Here is a 21,485-nt window from a genome sequence, read left to right on the forward strand (position 1 = left end):
AGGTCTAGCTAAGGCCTTAGATGGAGGCTCTGCTCTGTCATACAATTGTTATGTTCTTAGAAAAGAACTCCATAGCAAAGAGATATTCCATGGCTAGCTCTTCCCACACTGGTGTAGAAGTAAGCCAGAAACACAACCACTTCTGAACCTGATGCAGAACAGAACCCAAGTCTTTCTCACTACAGCATGTGTTATAAATAGGGATGGGCGAACGAGCAATGTTCAAGATCGCTCGGATTCTCCAAATATCTTCTTGCCCTCTTCTTGTATCCTGTTCCCATTCCCATGAGCTGCTCGCTTTGCACCAATGGGAAACTTGAACAAATCAAGCAGCGATCAACGGGAGATTTGTGCAGATTCCCTCAAATTTGCACAAATTTCTTTCATAGACGACAGTGGGGTTGATTCCATCTACTGAGGAAATTTGCACAAATTAGGAAATTTGTGCAAATCAAACTGGGAATTCGGAACGAGGCAAATACAAGCACATGTTCGACAACTTGCAAATATTTTCGGAGGATATGTGCTCATGTTTTGGGCTTCGAACGGGACATACTCACATGTTTAATGAACAAAAATGAAGTTCTCATACAACCCTAGCTATAAGTTATAGAAACCTGCCAACAGTATCGGTTTGGTATCTAGATATATTACAGATTTGTTCCACCAAACCAGAAGAAGTAGAGGTCCTCCATCTAAGACGAATTGCATCTTACAGTGCTATCCTAAGCATATTTACACAGAAATGTTTTCAATGGGATTTACTCCCTAGCAAAAGTGCATAGGATTATAGCCTTAATTTCACTCACTGCTGGAGGTTCATGTAATTGTTTTGGTAATTTAGTGATCAAGCTTGTCAGGTTTTCATATCTAATAGTTTTCCAATAGCGAAGCTCGTTCATATAAAAGTTCATATTTATAGTAAGCAGCAATGCCTCATTTTTCTCTCCAATAATAATTATTTGCCAGATTAGTGTGGTAGTGCCTAACCAACTTGGATACCTTTTTACAGATGTCTGAGGGTTTCAGTCTTTTATAATGATACCTTTGCGGTATAGTGGTTAGAGTTTTGGACTGGGATTCAGGAGATCCAAATTCTAGTCCCCTGAAGGTGACTCTGGGCCAGTCACTGACTCTCAACGTAACCCACCTCACAGGGTTGTTGTGAGGATAAAATGGAGAGAAGGGCTATGTAAGCTGCCTTGCGTTACTTGCAAGAGATACTGTATGAGAGATATAAATGTAATAATAAATAAAATAAAATACCTCTCAGTCAGACACACACACACACACACTCCCACGATATTGGTCGCCTTTATATGTATCATAGTTATTACAGCTGTCACAAAGAAAGATGGATTTTGGTAGAATTTGGCTATGCTGCTATGTTTATCATCACCTTTCTTTAAACCCTTGCTTACTTCTGCAGCGTTTTCTTCCAAGTATGGGCATATTTTCAGTTTCTGCTGCTATACTACTGATGGATGGCACAAAGAGAAAAATGTGTGGAGTGCTGCCGTAAAGTATCCACTAGAGGATGCTAGCACGCATGCGCAGTTGCGCATAGACTTCCATTGCTCTTGAGCTGTTTAGCCTCAGCCTCTTGAATACATGAAGAGATTAACAGCACATAAGAACATAAAACATAATAAGAGCCCTGTTGGATGAAACGAAAGTGAATCCGTTTAGTCAAACATCCTGTTTCTCACAGTAGCCAACTAGATATCCCCAATAAGCGAACAAGGAGGGCATGTTAGCAATAGCCCTCACCTGCTGTTCCCCCCCTCCCCAATCGCTGGGCGCTCTTCATGGAGTGGCATTCTCCCTGACAGGTTAAGTCCCAAGCAGGGCATTAGAACGACACGTCCTGGATCCATTTTTCTGTGTTTGGCTTCATTGTCAGCTGCTAACTAAAAATGTTGGATATAAATAAAAGAGATCAGTCTTTATAGCGATCTTAAATTCGAAAAGACTATTAAGTTGATGACTCTTTCCTGGTAGGCCATTCCACAGTCTGGGAGCAGCAGAAGCGAAGGTCCTCTGGGTAACATACCACAAATTACTCAGTTGAGTTTCCCGCATTTGGGGAAATCGCAGGGGTCAGCACATCCAGAGTGCAATGGATGAGCCTCAAAACCTCCTTCATGATCAAGGTGTCTCACCTGCCTGGTAAGAGAAAGCCCTGTTCCTAGTACCTGCCAGTCTAATAGCTCTTGCTGGGGTGGTGGCAGCAGAGAGCAGGGCCTCTGACATTGATCTTAATGCTTAGACAGACTCATACACCTGTAGGCAGTCCTTCAGGTAACTTGATTATAGCCACTGATTATAGTAATTTATGAATATAAATCTTTAAAACTGTGCCGCTTCCTGTTGCAATTTCTATGTACAGTATTTATTTTCTTATTACCACCACCAATTATATGGTGCTTTTCTTTGTTCCTTGTTATACACTTAGTCCAAGTCGGTCAGACATATGAACCGTTTTGGGAGACAGATGTGAGCAAAAGTATCTTGCCCACATGTACTATGGCTTATTGATTAGAAGCATTGTTATCCTATCTTTCGATCCTGGGATTCTCAAGGTAGGACTTATTCATAAAAGAATAAGAATCCATGGTAAAGCATCTATGTTGATCTTGGCCACATGCAAAAAAAAACCTCCTACTCCCTTTTACTTTATAGAAGAGAATGTAAACAAAATATGCCAGTAAAATACCACATATATAAACAAACTAGCCAGGCACTGATCCACAGTAAAATATGAGTGAGAGGAAATGATTAAACAATAATATTTTGACTCAGCTTTCTTGATTCTTACATATCTATTAAGTATTTGGATAATTCTAGAGAACAGGAGCTTTTAAGAGCCAGACTGTCATTAATCTGGAATGCATAGATTTAGGTGCCATTGGTAGGGTCTTAATTTAGTCAAAAGGCATTGACAATTCTCAGAGCAACCCTAGGTTCAAAATATTTCACATCAGTAGTGTTAGAAATGTGACCAGAATGTATTTAACTTACCTGGGCACAAGCTGGCAGTGGGGTCAAAGTGGCTGTATCATATTCAGAGGTGAGATAGGTTTCATGAATAAACTTGAACTGAAGGTCAGTTCCTGTGTAAGTAATCTGAAGCATGCATTCAAGGAACAGGCCAAGAAGAATATGAATCAGAAGCAGGAGAGGTAGCAATAAGCAAATCTAGACAAAGCCACAAAGTGGTCTTATTGTGTTGGTACAAGGTCATCAGAAAAACATCTAGCACTAACCCTGACTGAGCCATAAAATGAATAAAGACCTTTCTAGCCTGTTGGAAACTGATTATTACTAATGGAACAGCCAATGTTTCTACACACTTCCAACCTACTGTGGATGAGGTCTCTACCTATGAACCTGTGCTCTTAACCCTGAAAAGTCCAACCTTCTAATGTAATAACAGGCACCCCAGGTGACCTAGCCATTTGAATTAGGCACAGAATGTGGATATGAGATTGTAGTCTTAAGCAACACATCTGCTGTGCAATTCCTGTACATTGTACAGGATCCTGAGCCATGTTCTAGTGTACACACAGAGAACTCAGCAGACCGATTGAAGTTCACTGTGATCTGAAAATGTACCATAAAATAATCTTAGTAGCACAAGTAATATTTTCTGCTGCATTCTGCGTTTTAGAGGAATATTAACACTGGTAGGTAGAGATGTACAGATTCTCTTATATCTTTCATTCTGTCATCCACTCATTGGCGGAATTGGTTTTTTTAAAAAACCAGGATTACGTATTACTTGCACTAATTCACATTAAAGATAATTTGTATTAGTACTAATGTGTCTTACACAAATGTGCATTAGTTAATGCAAATTAGTGCTAAATCATCTTATCTAATGCAAATTTGCACAAGTATGTATTAGCACAGAGGCAAACTTGTGCTAATGCAAATTAGCACAAAGTTAAAAACTGATCTGCAAGTCCAGGACCAATCAAAATGCCATAAAGGTGTGCAAACTTTCAAGGCCTCCAGAAGCCTTAATCACAGCTATTTTTGTTTTATGTGCTTAGGAATTCCAGGGTTGCTCATAACCTTGTTGGAAACCATGGTATCACAGCAGATCTCTAGGGAATTTAAGCCTACAGTTCTCGTTCTAAGAGCTGCACAGAGACTGGGTCTGTTCTACAATCTTGAGGTTCTCTATGCAGTGGTTTTGCTTTGGAGTAACTTATATCTTACATTCCTTTTAAAACGTAAGGGATGTTTTGTCAAACTACTGTTCTGCGGGTTCCTTCTACGTTGCAATAATTCACGGAGCCAGTGTGGTGTAGGAAACTAGGAGGACCGGTAATGTAAGAAACCGTCTCTTATGCTGAGTTTTACCATTGGTCCATCTAGGCCAGTACTGTAGACACTGGCTGGCAGCAACACTAGGGTGACCATATGAAAAGGAGGCCAGAGCTCCTGTATCTTTAACAGTTGTATTGAAAAGGGAATTTCAGCAGGTGTCATTTGTATATAAGGAGAACCTGGTGAAATTTCCTATTCATCACACCATTAAAGCTGCAGGTGCCCTGCCCTCTTTTAAATCTGGTCACTCTAGTATAGCTCCTGCAGCTTAAACTTTTGTGATGAAGAGGAAATTTCACCAGGTTCTCCATATATACAAATGACACCTGCTGAAATTCCCTTTTCTATGCAAGTGTTAAAGGTACAGGAGCCCTGTCCTCTTTTTCATAGGGTCTTCCTAAGCAACACCTCTCTGGGATTGCAAAGAGGATTCTTTCCTAGAATCTTTTCTTTTCTTTCTTGGAAAAGCTGGGGATTGAACCCAAGCCCTTCTGTTTGAAAAGCAGGGACTCTACCACTGAGCCCATTCCCAATACACAACCCCTTTCCCAGGAGAACCAGGTTCAAATCCCCATTGAAACTCTCTGGATGACTCCGGGGACTCCTTGTTGATGAAGAGCAGTTTATAAATTTTGAAAATCAAACAATCCCTCAAGATAGCCATTCTTAAATAATATATATTTAAATAAATAAAAACAAGGCCCCTCCCAATTGACCCCGTCATGGCTACTGTCTCCGTTGCTAAGCAACCAGAGCTTCTCCGCCTCCCTAGCAAGTCAACCTTTTCCCGACTCCTCTCCCTGTTGCTAGGCAACCGGCGCCCCCTCCTCTTCGTCGTCCTCCTCCCGCTCGCGGTCTCCTATTGGCCACGGCGCTTCTCTTTCTGCCGTGCCGTGGCAAGGCAGCACGTGCCCCCAACACGCACAGAAACAGATCCCTCGCTGCCACGCCACGCCCCCTTCGCCAGCGCACGGGCCAATGGCAGCCCGCTTGCGGGGTGTGATGGACAGCCGCGGCTGTCCGACGGGCGCGAGCGGTTCCCGTTAGGTGGGAGAGCAGACGCTCAGGAGGTGGGGGCGAGGAGAAGGAGGAATGAAAGGGAGGGTGGGGGAGCGCGGGCCAATCGCGGCGCGTCAGACGGGGGAGTGGGCGTGGCAGAGAGGGCCAGTAAGTCCCGGCCGCCTCCCCCTTCTCTTGCTGCTGCTGCTGCTGCTGCTGCTTTCCCAGCCGGCAGGGTCTTTTCACTGATAGCGGAAGGGATCCCTCCGCCCTTGGAATCTCTCACACATAACGGCGGAGGAGGCAACAGCAGCGCGTGCGCCTCCGCCATCGCCTGTGGCCGACCGCGGGGATTATTTGCCGCGCTAGTGGCGGTTGGAACCGGCGTGGGGGAGGGGCGGGGAGGCGGCGCGGCGGCCGGGCAAAGGGGGTGGATTGGCCGCGGGGGGAGGCCGACGGGCCGGCGGAGGCAGAAGCCCCCCCCCACCAAAAAAAAAAAAAGGCAGAGAGGGTGAGCGGGGAGGCGGGTTTTTCTTCCCCTCGGCCCGGCCGGAGACAGGGATGGAGGGAGCCGGGCTGAGGCGGGGGGAAGGAGCCGCCGTCGCCGCCGCCGCCCCGTGAGGAGAAAAGAGGCGGGTGGGGAACAATAATTTTAGGAAGGCCCTCGCTCCTCAGCCGCCACACACGGGCCTAGGCCCTCCCTCAGCTCCCCGCCCCCGCTTAGCCTCCGTTTCTGAGGAGGAGACATTCACACGAGCTCGGCCCGACACGTGAGGCCCACCCGCTCTCCTCCTCCCTCCTCACGCCTGGGGGGGCGCCTCAGCCGCTCCCCGCCCCTCCCCCAGCTCACTGAGTAGGACCCTTGCCCCTCCCCCACCTCATTAGGGCCCTCATTTGCCCCCACTCCAATCAGGGTCTTCAGCTGGGCTCTTCCCACTTTTCTCTCCCCCCCCCCTCACTTCAGGTTCCCTGGATCTCGTTTATTGCCCCCCTCCTCACTACCTGGGCCCCCCTTCTTTTGCATCTCTCTCAAGGAGCTGCTCCGTTGCCCCCCCTCCCCCGTTCCCCCCTCCCCACTCCTCAATTAGGGTCCCCTCTTCTCCCCCTGCCAAACAACCTGCCCCTCTCCCCTTCCACCCTGCCCCTCTCTTCCTTCTGTGGTGTTGGTGTTGGGTCTTGCCTAGCCACCCCTTGTCTGTGCTGCCTCTTCTTTCAAAAAGCTCCTTCCCGCCAGGCACTACTACCTGGGTACGGCCTCCTTCCCTTCGCTTTCGCAGTCGTGGTCACCCTCTGACCTAGGGGTTTTTCCCTGCTGCCTCTGGTGGCAGTAGCTAGCAGCATGGTAGAGAAGCGGTGCCCACGGCTGCAGAGAGAGAGCGTGTACCGCTGGTTTTCCGAACTGCCCTCTCCTCAGCGGGTGGAGTTCCTTTGCGGCCTCCTGGACCTGTGCATCCCCCTCGAGTTGCGTTTCCTGGGTGCCTGCCTAGAGGACCTGGCCCGCAAGGACTACCACTCGCTGCGGGATTCCGAAATCAAGGCCAACAACCCGGCTGATCTAGGCAGCCTCACCAACCTCACGGATGAGGTGGTGCGCAGCAAACTCTTGGTCTCACTTGCGCTCCTGGGCTCGTCCCACCGGGAAGCAGCTGGGGTCCTCTTCCGCACCCTCACCCATATTGACTCTGTCATCCACAACTATGGACTGCAGCTCAATGAGGGCCGGACTGGGGATGAGTTTTTGCTGCTTTTCACCATGGCATCCAACCACCCTGCCTTCAGTTTCCACCAGAAGCAAGTGCTGAGGCAAGAACTCACCAAGATCCAAAACATCATTGCCGGTACCAGCAAGAGCCCCAGCACTCCTACAGCTAGCACCATGGGAACTTGTCCTGGTTGTCACAAGGTGGGTATTGTATCCTGGGACTTCTCTTCCAGGGTCTGTAGAAAGGACAAAGATATTTCATCCTGGTTGGGGTGGGTGGGCCTATTGGAATGCTTCTGGAGGAAAGTGCCATGTGGTTCACAGTGGCTGGCAGCTTTGCAACAGGCCAACAAATCCACCCTTCTTACCCCACTTCTCCCCTTTCCCTCTCATACGTGCTGTGTGAAACTCACTTCTCTTACCTTTGTGCATCCACTCCCTCTTATTTTCTGCTTTGTAGAATTGGGCATCTTTCAGCCAGAAGTTGGCACCCCCTTATATGCTGTTCTTGAGATGAGCTTGGACTAAGAGAATCTTTTCTTGCATGTGGTGGGCTGTCCTTGGAGGGGCAGAGACAGATCTTCGTTTTTTCACATGGAGGAACATGCTTGGGAGCAAAAGACCATTATGGAGCAAGTAGGCCCAGAAACTTGTGTTAGTTGCAAATGTCTAGCCAGAGTCAGAAACTCAGTGTTGGGTCTATTTAGCTGTAAAAACAATTAAGGCCCTTAGTAAAACTGAATGAATTGTACTTGACAGTGTTTAACAGCTTTAGGTAACCTAATGTAATGTAATGACTTGGATCTGATAAAGTAATGTTACAGGTTGGACTTACTTCCTGCAGGTGTGTTCTCATCATTGTGTACTTTTGATACTTTCTCATGCTTTGCTTTCCTTGTATCAAAATATCTCGGATCAATAAGCAGAGATGAACTGTTGAGTGGCTTTTGAATTGCAGGTTAGATGCTGATGAGGTATAATTAGAGGGGAAACTTCTGCGCAGGCATTTAACTCTGTTTTGATTCTTCAGAAGTGGCCTGAGGCAAAGTTTCTTTTCTCTTTGTCATTGTGGCCTCTGAAGCAAGCTTGCTTCTCCCTTTGTCATTGTAGTTTCATATGGTAAACCTGGCAGCTCAGTATTACTTCTGTAGAAAGTACACCAGAAGTACCAATTCTGAGACGTAGATGGAATGGAAGGTTCTACCTGATGGTAACTACAATTTACCTTGGTGGAATGCTGGTTTCCTAGTATGTTCAGAAGAGAGAGAGAAATTGTTGTGGATGGTATATAAAAATAGAGTGAAGCATATTGTATTGGTGAATCCTGATTGTTCCATGTCTCACTACATCTTATTTTCTTGTGTGTTCAAGAAACAGAAACCCTAATCTATCTTAATTGTGAACATTTTTATTACACTCTGTGTTCCAAAGAATTGGACCTTCACCTCTTGGAATCAACTGACTTCTTGAGACCAGATACCAGTAGCGACTTTATCATTTTTCAGACTGTAACATTGGATCTGCAAACATTCTCAAGCAGCCCTAGTTAAATCCATACCCCAAGTGCTGTTAGATGTGAGAGTTTCTTCACACACTTGTACAGTACACAATACCGCCTCCACATGTTTGTATGAAAATCTTGGCAGAGAAGAAGAAAAAATACAAGCCTAACTTGTACTTTACGTACTGCCAAATAGAATGTGAGATGTATTTCATGTAATAGTCAGGAGCAGTCAGAAAGTGTGCTGAGATGAACCGTGAGCTCTGGAAGGGGAATCCTTTAACACTTGGGACTGGAATCTCTGAACAAAGAGCTTCTGTTTGGCATCCTGTGGGTTTTGTTCTAAAACAACCTAGAGGCTTCACCTGCTCTTTTGCTTATGACTGCATCAAAACCATGATTGCATGCTATACTAAGAGATACAATAGATGCAACAAATATTTTATTGCTGTAAGCCGCCTTGGATGGGCTTCTGCCCTGAAAGGCAGCCAAGAAATGTTTTAAATAAATAAAATAGGATCTTGCAATAAAAAAATGTTCTGGTACTCATTCCTGGCCTTAAAGCAGCTTTTCAACCTGTGCTCTCTAACTGTTTTGGACATCAACTGTCTTCAGCTCCAGCCAACATAGTCAATGGTCAGGAATGCTGGAAGTTGTAGTATAAAACATCTGGAGGGTAGCAAGTTGAGGAAGGCTGCTTTAAAGAGTCTTCTGAGACTCATCTGAACACCACAACAAACTACAAAAAGTTAGCTAAGGTAAAGTGGATGGAACAACTACTAACTCCTTCATAAAATTTCCATTCTTGGCTGATCACGCTTTCTTATTGTCATTTGAACGTCCACATCTTTGCAGCTCAGATCAGCCCACATCTGTATAGGTATTAATACATAACAAATGCAAAGTTTGTCCAAGCATGCTATCAGCAGCTGAAGTGAAGAAAAAGATTTCTTTCCATTTTTATTAAGTTCTGCAATTATCAAGTCAGATAAAAGCTGGCAACATGTGTAAAGGGAGTACTGGGAGAAAATTGAAGCAAAATATAAAACAACACCATATTATGAGAAACAATTTCAGTGGTTATCGAAATTAAATCTACAAGTCATAGACTTACGTAAAGATAATAACAGCATCTTTATGATTATTTCTAATCCTGAGAAGATTGAAAGTAGAAAATAGGTTTCTACCTGTAAACTGATACAAAAGATGCTTTCTAGAGTGACAGTTTGAAATGAGCTAAACATCTTACTGAGGTTTGGTGCAGGCATAACATTTCTGGTCTTCTGACTCTGATTCAGAGGTTGGAAAGCTGCATGCTCTGGGTATTTGTATTCCTTGTGCCTCACTCCTCACCACTCCAGCACATCTTTACCATCTTTTCCATGATTTGCTTTAACCGTGGTTAGTTTTCTATCTGTATCAGTGCTAACTGTGGTTAGCGTATACCTGATTTCTCTCTAACCAGGATTTGCAAACCAATTTCAAATCATGGTTAAAATTGGAAATCTGAATAGCGTCAGTCATAATGGTGATGAAGGTATAATGCAAACCATGGATAGAGGGATTTGCACAAGAATGGGGAGATAGGAAAGGGGCATTTACCATGTGCAAAAGGTTGGGAGCAATCGGTTAACTCAGCAATAAAAGAAAATACGTTAGAAAACATTCCAGTAGTATAGAGACCAAAATAGTTCGCCAAAATTATTCCAGTAGTATAGAGACCAAAATAGTTCACCAAAATTAAATGCCTTCCTAAACAAACAGCTCTTGAACAGGTGACAAAAACTTAACAGTTGGAGTTAGACGGATCTCCAGAGGGCTGAGCTTCTTCCCCATGTGCCCACCTGATACACCTGTCTCAGCGTTTTGAATAGTTTGATAACTGCTAGTTGTGCTGCTTCGCTGTTCTGTCTCTAGCAAACAAATGTTAAAACTGAACAAACTCTATAAGAGCTGCTTTGTGCCTGTTACCTTTGAAACACAGCACAACAACATGTTGTTATCCCAAGTATCCTCTGTAGCCTATTACTGGCTTTATCTGTTGCATCTGTCCATCCAGTAGTTTGCCTCCCTTTAGAGCAGCCTTTCTCAACCTGGGGCGCTCCAGATGTGTTGGACTACAACTCCCAGAATGCCCCAGCCAGCTCTGCTGGCTGGGGCATTCTGGGAGATGCAGTCCAACACATCTGGAGTGCCCCAGGTTGAGAACCACTGCTTTAGAGCAAAGCTCATTTTTTCTAATTTTCTTTCCCCCCCCTTCCAATCTTTTATTGTTGTATTAATATGCAAAGTTTTTATTTATCAAGTTACTAATGCCAGCCTCTGGGTCACCAATGAGGACATTCCTAGTTCTGGAATGAGTGTTGTTTCCTGCCCCCAGTTAATGTTGACCACTGCAACAGTGTTTGGTATGGCGGTGAGGCCTAGATGACTTAGAGAAATTACGTTTAGGCTGGTACACTATTGGAGTACTGGGCGTATTGGAAATCATGCTTGGTCTTGGGCATCTTCTTAAGATAGTAATGATGGATGGTGTACTTGCTGCTGTGACTCAGGGACTGAGGCAATCATAGGGAGGAACAGAGAGCCTGATACTGTATGAAGGATCGTAGCAGTGAGAAGGATGGCAAAAAAGTGCATTGGCTTTGGAAGCAAGTGGATGGATGATAAGCAACAGTTTGTTGGGATCCTGGAGCCAGATTTCAGTAATAGGAGAGCTTGCAAGCTAAGAAACCCAACACAGGCTATTTACTAGGTCCTGTGCAGGTGGAGTAGGGTACAGAAGATCTGTTGTGCCTAAATGTTGAATCATTTTTTAAGGCGGTGGATATTAGGGTTTATGTTCTGACTGTTGCATTCTGTAACTTTAGTTAAGAGAAGCACCTCAGAAGAAACAGAAGAATGGTGTAAACAATTGTTCCATCGAATGTCCTCTTCTTGAGGAATCTTAACCATATATTGCATCAGAGGATATGATACTCAGCGGAAAAAGTTTCTAGACAGTTGTCGCGAGCCCCCAAACAACAAGTACTGTGCTTGGAACTGTTCAGGACTTTTTGTTTGTGTGTGTATTTGAGAAGAGTGAGTCAGCATATTAGTTGAATGTTGATGATTGCGGAAAGAGAACAAGATTGAACATATTCCAGATAAAATAAAACATTTAAGAAGTAAGAGACTCATTTCCAGCTTGGAGAATTGTAAAATCGGACAAATGCATAACCACACAATGGCCTGGTTTGCATGTCACAGCAGCAATTCGTGAGTGCACGAACCTCATGCTCATTGTTTCTACTTTTAATGAACAATCCAAGATTGTTTTATGATCTACTAACCCAGGATTCTGAGTTGTTTATGGATGAAACAACCCAGAGTTAAGCCAGCAATTGTCCCAAATCGTTAATTAATTGCGGGAACGAGTGCACGGCTTGCACGTTCCACTCATCGCCACAATGCCTAGGTTAAACAACCCAGGAATTGCTATGATGTGCAAACCAGGTCAGAATCTGCAGGTTGCATATTTTGGCTTGGTTCATGTACAGTGCCAAACTATGGTTTGACATTGCATTTGAACTGAACCATTATGTGATTAGTTGGGTATCTCTAAAATGCAATTTTGATCTTCGCTGTGAGTATAGGGGAACTTTGTAAACCATACGTAGCAACTTGTAATCAAGAACTTTGCTTTCAAATAAACCATGGAGTTTTATTTTAATTTGGAAAGGTAAGATTGACTAGTTTGTTTCATGTGGCTTTCTTTCTCCCCAGGTCACTCCAAGATCTGAGACCCCCATAAACAGCGTCGGTAACAGTTTAGAAAATGCACTACATACATCAGCACATTCCATTGAGGAGTCATTACCCAAGAGGCCTTCAGGGAAACACTCCAAAGGTGCATTTACAGATTTTGAATAATATTCCTGATTGATATTCTTATTTTTGAAAGGAAAATGTGTGTTTCTGCTTGCTTGAAAATTATTTAAGAATTGCTTCAAAACTTTAAAAGAATGTTTTCTAGTGTCTATTAGTAAATGTCAGGAAATTAATGTCAGTTCATAGGAAAACTCATCTTCAGAAATCCTGGTTGATAATAAACTACTATTATGCTTGACAATAAGCTAGTATTTCTGGATTTGGTCTCCAATAGCAACTAGATATCAGCAGCTTCTAGGCCAGCCTAATTGTTGCCTGAAATGAATTCTGGTCTAGAATGCTGTATAGTTTAAACAGTGCCCCCCCTCCAATAACATTAGATAAGCCCCTCTAGTTAAATTTCTTCCTCTCTGTAAAATATACAGCAATATGACTTCATTTTTTCAATAATAATAATAATAATAGTAATATAATTGAGGTAGGGAACTGCAACAAAATGTGCTCCCATTCACTATTTCAGTCAGCTATGCCCTCTGCAGTGCTCTGCCCAATCCCTGTCCCCAGTTTTTTTGTATATCTGTAAACCTGATACTGCTCTTTCGTATGTGGGTGATGCCATTTTGGCTACATAACCAGTAACACTCACATCAGAACATCAGGAACAGAGAGAATTGATGGTTCAATGGTCATAATCCTTTGGTGTGCTTATGGCCCTGCCAATTCATTTCCACCCTCCCTTCCACAAGTAGTGGGTCCTGAGCAAGCAGGACCCACAACTACACAAGGGAGTTTTAGCGCCCGAATTGAGTTTTAACAAGTCAAAAAAGTTGTTTCTGGAAGGAGACAGATAGGCAGTGCTTCCTTATGTGAGTTCCGCCGACTGCCTCCTTCCAGAAATGAGCTTTTTCACTTGTTTCTGGTTGCCCCAGATTGCACAAGCACTAGGGATCACTTGCGCAACTGAATTAGCGGGGCATAGGAGAATTGGCGGGGGCATAAGCTCCCCATTAGATTCTGCCCTGTAGAGCAATCTCACCTAGAAAAATGGAAACCAGGTTGCATTGTCTCTCCATACTTTGGAACCTAGCCTTTAAAATAGCAGTAGCTAGAAGCAAATTTTATTAAGTTCAGTTTTGATAAATCAACACGTAATTAATTTCTAGAAGTGGTCTTTCTGGTCTGTTGTTGCTCTTGCCTTATCTAGCGGTTGTCAAGAGAGAATGTCAAGTTTAGCGGCTACTATGCAAGTCTTCTTATACAGCTGCAAATAAAGCTATAATTTTAGTACCATGTACTAGAAAAACTAAAGACGGATTTGAATTCAGCCAAGACACAAACAGCAGGCATAAGAGCAAACCTCTGTGTATTGCTTGCCTCCGTCACTGACTGGATAGCTACAAACTGTGTCTTCTGAGCATGCTGGGAGAAAGAAAAAAGGATCAGTGGAAAAAACACACCTGCATATTAATATAATGAAGAAAAATTACTCCTGCTCATTAACTAGAAACGTTGAGTGCCGGTGCTGCCATAATCGTTGCAAAATAGTTACAAAATCACATAAAAAAGAGATTTCTTCCACCACGACTGGTAAAAATATAGGGATTAACAAGATAAATTAGAGGGGAAAATAAGTATTCTGCCTCAGGCAGAACTCTGTTGAATAAATGTTAGGTGCCTGCAGCAACATCAAGTTGCTTTCCACTGCTTTGTCAGTCCAAGTCTTATTTTCTGGTAACTGGAAAATGTTCCCGTTCTTTTAATGGCCAATCTCTGTCTTGAAGATTACATCTTCCATGCCTATTTCGTTGAGGGCTTATGCTTCTGATATTGGCAAATCTGTATAGGGTTGTTTACATTAAGGTTTTAGAATGGGACATTTGATTAATCAAACCTTAACTCATGTTGGCGCTAAGAAATCCATTGAGTTTTTCAGTTTTAAAATGACAATTTAAGAAGAACCTTCAGTAATAGCTTAGAATGTTTTTCCTATTACCCTTCTTGGTCAGCAGTGGAGTGAAGCAGGCAGGAAAGGGTTATCTCCACCTCCCTGGAAGTTAGGGCCAATCAAACAGACTTCTTGCCACCCAGAAGGGGAGGAGGCCCTCTCAGTTGCCGGTCTTGGCTCTGCCTTCATCAGAAGTCCAGGGTTGATCATTTGCTCCTATCTTTGCTTGATCGTATGTAATACATGGAGAGTAAGATCTGGTTTGCATGATCAAAACAGGCTACTGTGGGTTGTTTAAGCCATGGTGGGCTTTGGGGGCATAGTGGTCTGGATTTGAATATTCAGTGCCCAGCAGCAGCTTATCATGTTGGGCAACCCAGGGGACCATAGGTTATGTGAGGGTTAAACAACCCTCACATAATTAAACAGCAGACCGTGGCTTATGCAGGGATTGTTTATCCTCACATAACCCACGATCCCCAGGTTCGCACAACACGACAAGCCATGGCTGGGTGTTGAATATTCAAAGAGTTCAGTGGGACTTACTCCGTGGTCCGTGGGTATAGGATGCAGCCTAAATAATTTGTGAAGCAAAAACAGATAATTGTGGCCATGTTCAATACTAAGTGATTCCAAGCAGCTTAGTTGTGTTGGAGTTCAGCATCTGTCATTTTGTCTACATGGTAAATTGAGCTAATTTCCACAAATTTTGAAAACAGATTTTTCTTGCCTTTGGGATCATGTGTATAGAACAGAATTTGGATGTCGCTCTGACAATAATCCAATGAATGATCAGAGTAATAAATAGTCTAGCCTGAGTTCTTGCTGCTAAAAACAATAAATAAATAATAATCGCCACAATGTTTAGTAAACTGGAAATTCCTGCTGTCTTATTGCCACTGGGGAAGCTAGAATTAATGTCCCTGAATGTAAAACTTAAAACAAAAACAAAATTATTCATCCCTAGCTCATGGATGAACAACATGAGCAACAAATAGTACTGCACCATCCATATAGCATGTCTCTTTAGAACTTTACCAGATGTCTTGACCACAGCATATTTTCCAAAAGCATAGTGTGGGATAAAGTACATTAAACCAGATGTCTTAAAATGAATTGTACATTAGATAAGTTCTTACAGTAGTGTGGTAAAATGGAGAACTTACAAAACATAAAAACTAACCTTCCTGCATTGGGGTCCTTCTGAAGTGACTCTGTTCCATTATGTATGTAGGAATGTATAACAGGTACACAGCTTCCAAAGTCAGGTATTGGTGACAATATAGGCCTTAGCTAGACCTAAGGATTATCCCAGGCAAATGGAGGGGTCGTCCCTGCCTGCTCCCAGGATCCTCTGTGTGTCATTTGGCTGTACAAGGACGATCCTGGGATATAGGCCTGGTCTAGCTATGGCCACAGAGACTTCTGGTTGTTTATGTGAGATAGTGTACATGAACCACTCTAAAACATAGTGTACAGAAAAAGTCCTGTATTTGTAAGGCATAGACATTGTACCTTCATGTAGAATCAGTCTTCCCTTTAACACACACACACACACACACACACATACACATACCTGCGCCCAGTTGCATTTTAAATACTGTCCATCAACAATTTGGTTTACTACTATTAGCAACAATTCATCATACAATTCTTCTCTTGCCCACACACACACACACACACACACTCTAACATTTTCGCTTGTATAGGCATTGGTTTCCTGTAAGACTTGCTTTAAAGCATTGGAATTTAAACAAGATAAACAAGGGTAGGATGTAAGCAGTAAGTGGTTAAACAGAATGGAACTGCTTACATGTGGAGGGAAGTGAAAAGTGGAAATGCTGTATTGGAAGTACTGAGTTGGAGATGGTGGCTGCAATCCAGTGCAGATACGTGTACTTAAATTCAGTTGAAGTCAAATAAGAATAATAGTTATGCAAGAATTGGGAAGGTATTTATACAGCCTAGTTGATTAAAGACACATTCTTGTAGCAAGTTTATTTTAAAAGTCACTTTGGTATACGACCAAGACGTAAAGAAATGCTGGGGCAAGTTCTGTTGAAAAGACTTCAAATCTTTCATCAACCAGCGTGTGAAGTACGCAGATGTTAACCTCAGAAGTCTCTATAGCAAACAGCATAGATCCAGGGAACAGGAGACCATAAAGTGTGGCTGGGTTAGGACCAATGCAGTAGGACTGAAGCTGAGTACTATCAGTTGAAAAACGTAACAAAGTGATGAAGAAGAATGTTTACTCCTGGTCAAAGAGAATGAAAACCAATTCAAATTCTAAATATTTTGTTCCGTAATTTATTTATTTATTTAAAATATTTCTTGGCTGCTTTTCAGAGCAGAAGCCCACCCATGGCAGCTTACAAAATTAAAATTCGTTTTTTTAAAAAACAAACACCCAGATACAATAATAAGGTAGCAAACATTCATAAAACAACACTAGCAATACATTACTAAACCTTTTACAATCCAGAATTCCAAATTATGCAAAATTAGCATGTGTAAGCAATCTTACTGGCATTTTAAATTTTGATTGCAAAATGTGGGTTTTATGTGCATTATGCAGCTTTACGTGTAACCGCATTTAAAACAAACTTAAGATAAAAATGAATCTTAAACCTAAACTCTGGCTCTCATTACCCTGAGTCTTATGTGGATAAGGCACATTATAAGTCTAAGCTTTTTTAAAAAGGTTAAATTATGCAGAATGTTGATCCGTGTAGGGAGTATAGGGGTCAGTGTAGCAACAGAGGTCAAATTGTAAGTTTGTTGGGATGGGGGCAGAAGATATTTGTAGCTCTTCTCCTGAGACCCTTTGAGGTGAAATTAACCAGCATGTGTCACTGGAAGAAGAAAGCAGCAAAATGGCTTGGTTAGCTGTCTGAGAATGACTAAGCACCAGCTGTGATCACCTATCTCCCAACTGGAATAATCTTTTAGTTTTATAATTAGAAATTTGAATAGCACAACTTTGTTTTTTTCTAAATAAGCAAAATAAATAAATAAATTCAGAAAGCCAAGTAGAAATTGCAGAGCTGCTTTTGCCTCTTAACTTCTCGTGTTGTTCTCCTTAGGAAAGACCATTGATTTATTACGTTACCTCACAGCATTGAGTGTATCCATTTCAGCAGCATATCATGCCTATGCTATTTTTAACAATAATTTGAAGGGGCAGCACTGATGTAATTTCATCATTTACATACACAGTGAAAGAAAGTGGTATAAATCGTACAGATCTCTTGAGAGTATCCCTATGTGACTCTCTCAAACAATCTTAAGTTTATATGTGATTTCAAATGGTGATTGAATAGATGTTCAAATACTTGGATAGCTCCTGAGCAGTAGTTTCTTGTAGAAAGCCATGTATTCATAGTAGTAAAAGTCTCTGTTGTTTTTACTTAGGGGAGGTGTTCTGTAAAACTGGTGTAGCCTGTTGAAAGAGTTTAAATAAGGCTATACTATTTTCTCATAACTTAATGTTGTGGATCCCACTTCATTTTATTTCTGAATTACATTAAGACTGCAGCTTTGGCCACAAACATTACTCTGCATAGAACTTTTTCTGACTGCCATATGATCCCCTGGCGCGGTGTCTTACCACCTGAAAGTTCTCTAAGGCATGTTGTCCCAGCAGCTGCTGACACATTGTAGTCCTACTGGCATGTTCCCAGGTATGATACCATTGGGTGATATACTCATGTTTTGAACATTCTGTAGCTACTTAAGGTCCTGATCTACTGAATTCTGTGAAGCGGCAGTTTACTTCACAGTCAGTTGCAGAAACTTGATTTTAACGTTGATAGATTCATCCTACAAAACATGTCCAATCCTTTAGAATGCACAACCGACAGTGGTCATTTAATGTTCTGTGCATATAGCAGTGAATTGCACAACTTCGGCCCTGTCAGTGTTTCTTGGACTGTGCCACATCATTGCATGTGGGGCAGTTATATATTGGAATGTTCCCAACAGGGACAGGAGGTGGGGGAGAATCCCTATACATAAACATTAGCATATCAGGATGAATTCTAGACTTGAAACCTTCAACACATGTTGTTTTCTGTGTGCAAGGGGATTTTCTTCACCCTGTTCTTAATCTTATAAACTTTTTATGAACTCTATCCCACTATTTCCTGTCTTCTTAAATGAAAGACCCCGCAGCTGCCCTTCGTGTTCCTTTTCCAGCTCTTTCCCCCCTCCTGACAGGGGTAACCGGAACAGTACACATGGCTACAATATAGACATCAATTGCTGCTGTAATTTGCATCGAACATCATTTTATAGCTTGTTTTAGTTATATATGGTGGTTGTTGAGTTGGGCTGCACCTTTTAAAGATTCTATGTTTGAGCAATCTACCATTTTTCCATACAGAGAAAAATCCTGTATTTCTCCTTGCATAACAGTTTTAATCAGTTCTGTCCGCAGCTTGCTGTCTCCGAAGATCAATCACCAAGCTCCAAAATTATCAAAATGCTGGAATGTTCTTCTTGGTATTGTCTACTGTTCTCAAGTTGTTAGTACCCCCTTCCCCAAATAATAAGGCTGCCTTGGAATCTGTATTTCAAATATAGATTTCCTATATTTGGGGAGTTTATATTTAACTTGCAAGTTGTGAATTGACCTCTGAGTTACTACTGATGACCACAGTTTTCAAGAAGGTGTATGTGTGCTTTTTTTGAAAACTTGAAGGTTGAAAGCTTTTGTGTTATTATTATTTATTTATTTATTTATTTATATAGCACCATCAATGTACATAGTGCTGTACAGAGTAAAACAGTAAATAGCAAGACCCTGCCGCATAGGCTTACATTCTAATAAAATCATAATAAAACAATAAGGAGGGGAAGAGAATGCAAACAGGCACAGGGTAGGGTAAACAGGCACTGGGTAGGGTAAATCTAACAAGGTGTTCTACCTTGTGTGGTCATTATTACTGAATCTAGGATATTTGCTTAGACCTGCAATATGATCTGTGGTAGTGGAAGTTCTTTGACACCTTTTTACCTCACCTCCATGTTTCTGCATGCATTCTATAGTTCTAGTGTGCAATGCAGATGAGGCAAACGTTTGAAAGATTAGCATCAGTCAACTATGACGATCAACATGTTGCTCCTAGACTTACCAAGAATTAACATACTTATTTTTCATGTGAGATTGTGAAAAACCACGGGATCTAATTATGGGTTGTTTCTCCCTCAGCAACCTAGAATTCTGGGTTTGTACATCACAGATAACCCAGGGATAAGGACGTGGGTGAGCGGGTGGAAGCCAATAGGCTCACTCCTGCTCGCTCCCAAATAATCCATGGTTAACAAACCATGGGTTGTTTAATTGTGAAAACCAGGTTAACACAAAACATAGAACTGTTATCCAGGAAATTCTTATGCTTCATTCAGCTGTTTTGTACAAAAATAATATTCCTCTGGTTTTTAGTTTCCTGTCCCAAAGATGAGTCATTCCCCTTTTAAATAGAAGGGTTTTTCCCCCTCATAACCCTTAATATGTTGAAACTTCTGGAATGCTTATTAAGAGAAGCTTTGTGGTTAACGAAGATGCTGACTTCACTACACCCATTATTGAATTCATGCTTTGTTTTTATTTTTCTTTCTTTCTTTAAGAATGAGAGGATATAAACCCAAGTTTTCATTTTAATCTAGATCCTGTCTTTGGAGACAAATGAAAGAGTTTTAAAATAAAAGGAACCAAGCAGTAGAACTTGACAGGAACATTAAGAATATTAGCACTATGAACTGGAAGTGGGGGGACTTAAGCTAATAATATTGAGTACTCTGTACGCTTCCCTTATGAGTAATTTATAAAACTGGAAAACCCCTTAATGTTTACAAGTAAGTGTAAAATGACAGTTCTCCTGAGCTTACATTCATTAACTACTGTGGAAATTCTGTTGTGGATATCTATCACCATACCCTTTAGAATTGGATACTCATTAGAAGATAAATATTATGCTTTTTGGTGTAGTTAATTTTTCCAGGTTCCCCTCTAAATTCAGTGCAGAGCAATCTTTTTGTACTGCAGTTACTTAGACTGTTACTTTTCAGTAAGGGCTTCATGCTTCTATAGCACTTAGAAGTGTTTACATTTTGTATCAATAACTTGGTTTCTAGGAGGAAGATGATTTGTAAGCTGTGTAACATGTTTTGAAGCAGAGTTCTAGTTGTACCAAAAGGTATTTTGAAATGTGGTTCGGTGGCCCATACAGTGGGAAAATATGTGCACTGGTAATTGATTGGGTTTAGATAATTAATTTCAGCTGGATCATTGAATAGGCACTGGCTACTTATGACTTCAAACTGGTGTTCAGTTAGATACAAAAAGCCTTCATATTCTTCATTCGTCTTCTATTCTCCAATACTAGCCTATAGGATTGGCATATAATAATTAATGTAAAAAAGTAGTATTAAGACATTTGTATCCTGCCCTATATCGCAAGGATCTCAGGGCGGCATACAGATAAAATCATACAACCAATACAAAACAAATATACACAGCTAAAAACAAATTAAACCATTAATAAGCTAAAACCAGTGCAAAATTTAAAAACAGTAAAACCAATTAAAACTATGTATAGGCTTGGTGAATATTAGTGACCAAAGACTTTGTTCAAAAGCCATGTCTTAACTTGGCGCTGGAATAAAATCAGCGTTGGTGCCAGTCGGGCCTCCAAGGGGAGGGCATTCCACAACAATAATAGTACTCCTTATGAATACTATGTACTGCTTTGCTATTTAGTTGTTTTCTAATAGAGCCAGTGTGGTGTAGTGGCTAAGGTGTTGGACTGGGAGTCGGGAGATCCGGGTTCAAGTCCCCACTCGGCCATGGAAACCCACTGGGTGACTTTGGGCCAGTCATACACTCTCAGCCCAACCTACCTCACAGGGTTGTTGTTGTGAGGATAACATGGAGAGGAGGAGGATTATGTACGCCACCTTGGTTCCTTGTAATAAATAAAACAGTAAACTATTATAGGACTCCCATAACTGCTAGCTCTTTAGCTGCTTACTGTTTTGTTTTTTTGCATTTGTATGTTTCATGATTGCAGAATAGTAACATTGTTGCCATTTACTTTAAAATTGTTGTGACTGTTTAAAAACAATTCATT

General features: G+C 41.9%; 1 protein-coding gene and 1 pseudogene across 4 annotated transcripts in view; one reads left to right on the plus strand and one right to left on the minus strand.

The window, feature by feature from the left end:
- Positions 1-21,485, plus strand: part of ZCCHC14 (zinc finger CCHC-type containing 14) — an 88,108-nt gene that overhangs the window by 5,368 nt on the left and 61,255 nt on the right. For 2 of the 4 annotated variants that reach the window (XM_063141236.1, XM_063141235.1), the window contains exons 1-2: positions 6,497-7,237; positions 12,303-12,426. In XM_063141236.1, coding sequence (XP_062997306.1) covers positions 6,674-7,237; positions 12,303-12,426 — 688 coding nt within the window. In that variant the 5' untranslated portion in view covers positions 6,497-6,673. Of the gene's footprint in view, positions 1-6,496; positions 7,238-12,302; positions 12,427-17,860; positions 18,036-21,485 lie in introns of those variants that run through there. The other 2 variants (XM_063141237.1, XM_063141238.1) reach the window with 2 other exon arrangements.
- Positions 2,045-2,177, minus strand: LOC134409011 (U1 spliceosomal RNA; annotated as a pseudogene).

The sequence above is a fragment of the Elgaria multicarinata genome, chromosome 14 (genome assembly GCF_023053635.1).
Source record: "Elgaria multicarinata webbii isolate HBS135686 ecotype San Diego chromosome 14, rElgMul1.1.pri, whole genome shotgun sequence".
Lineage (NCBI taxonomy): Eukaryota > Metazoa > Chordata > Lepidosauria > Squamata > Anguidae > Elgaria > Elgaria multicarinata.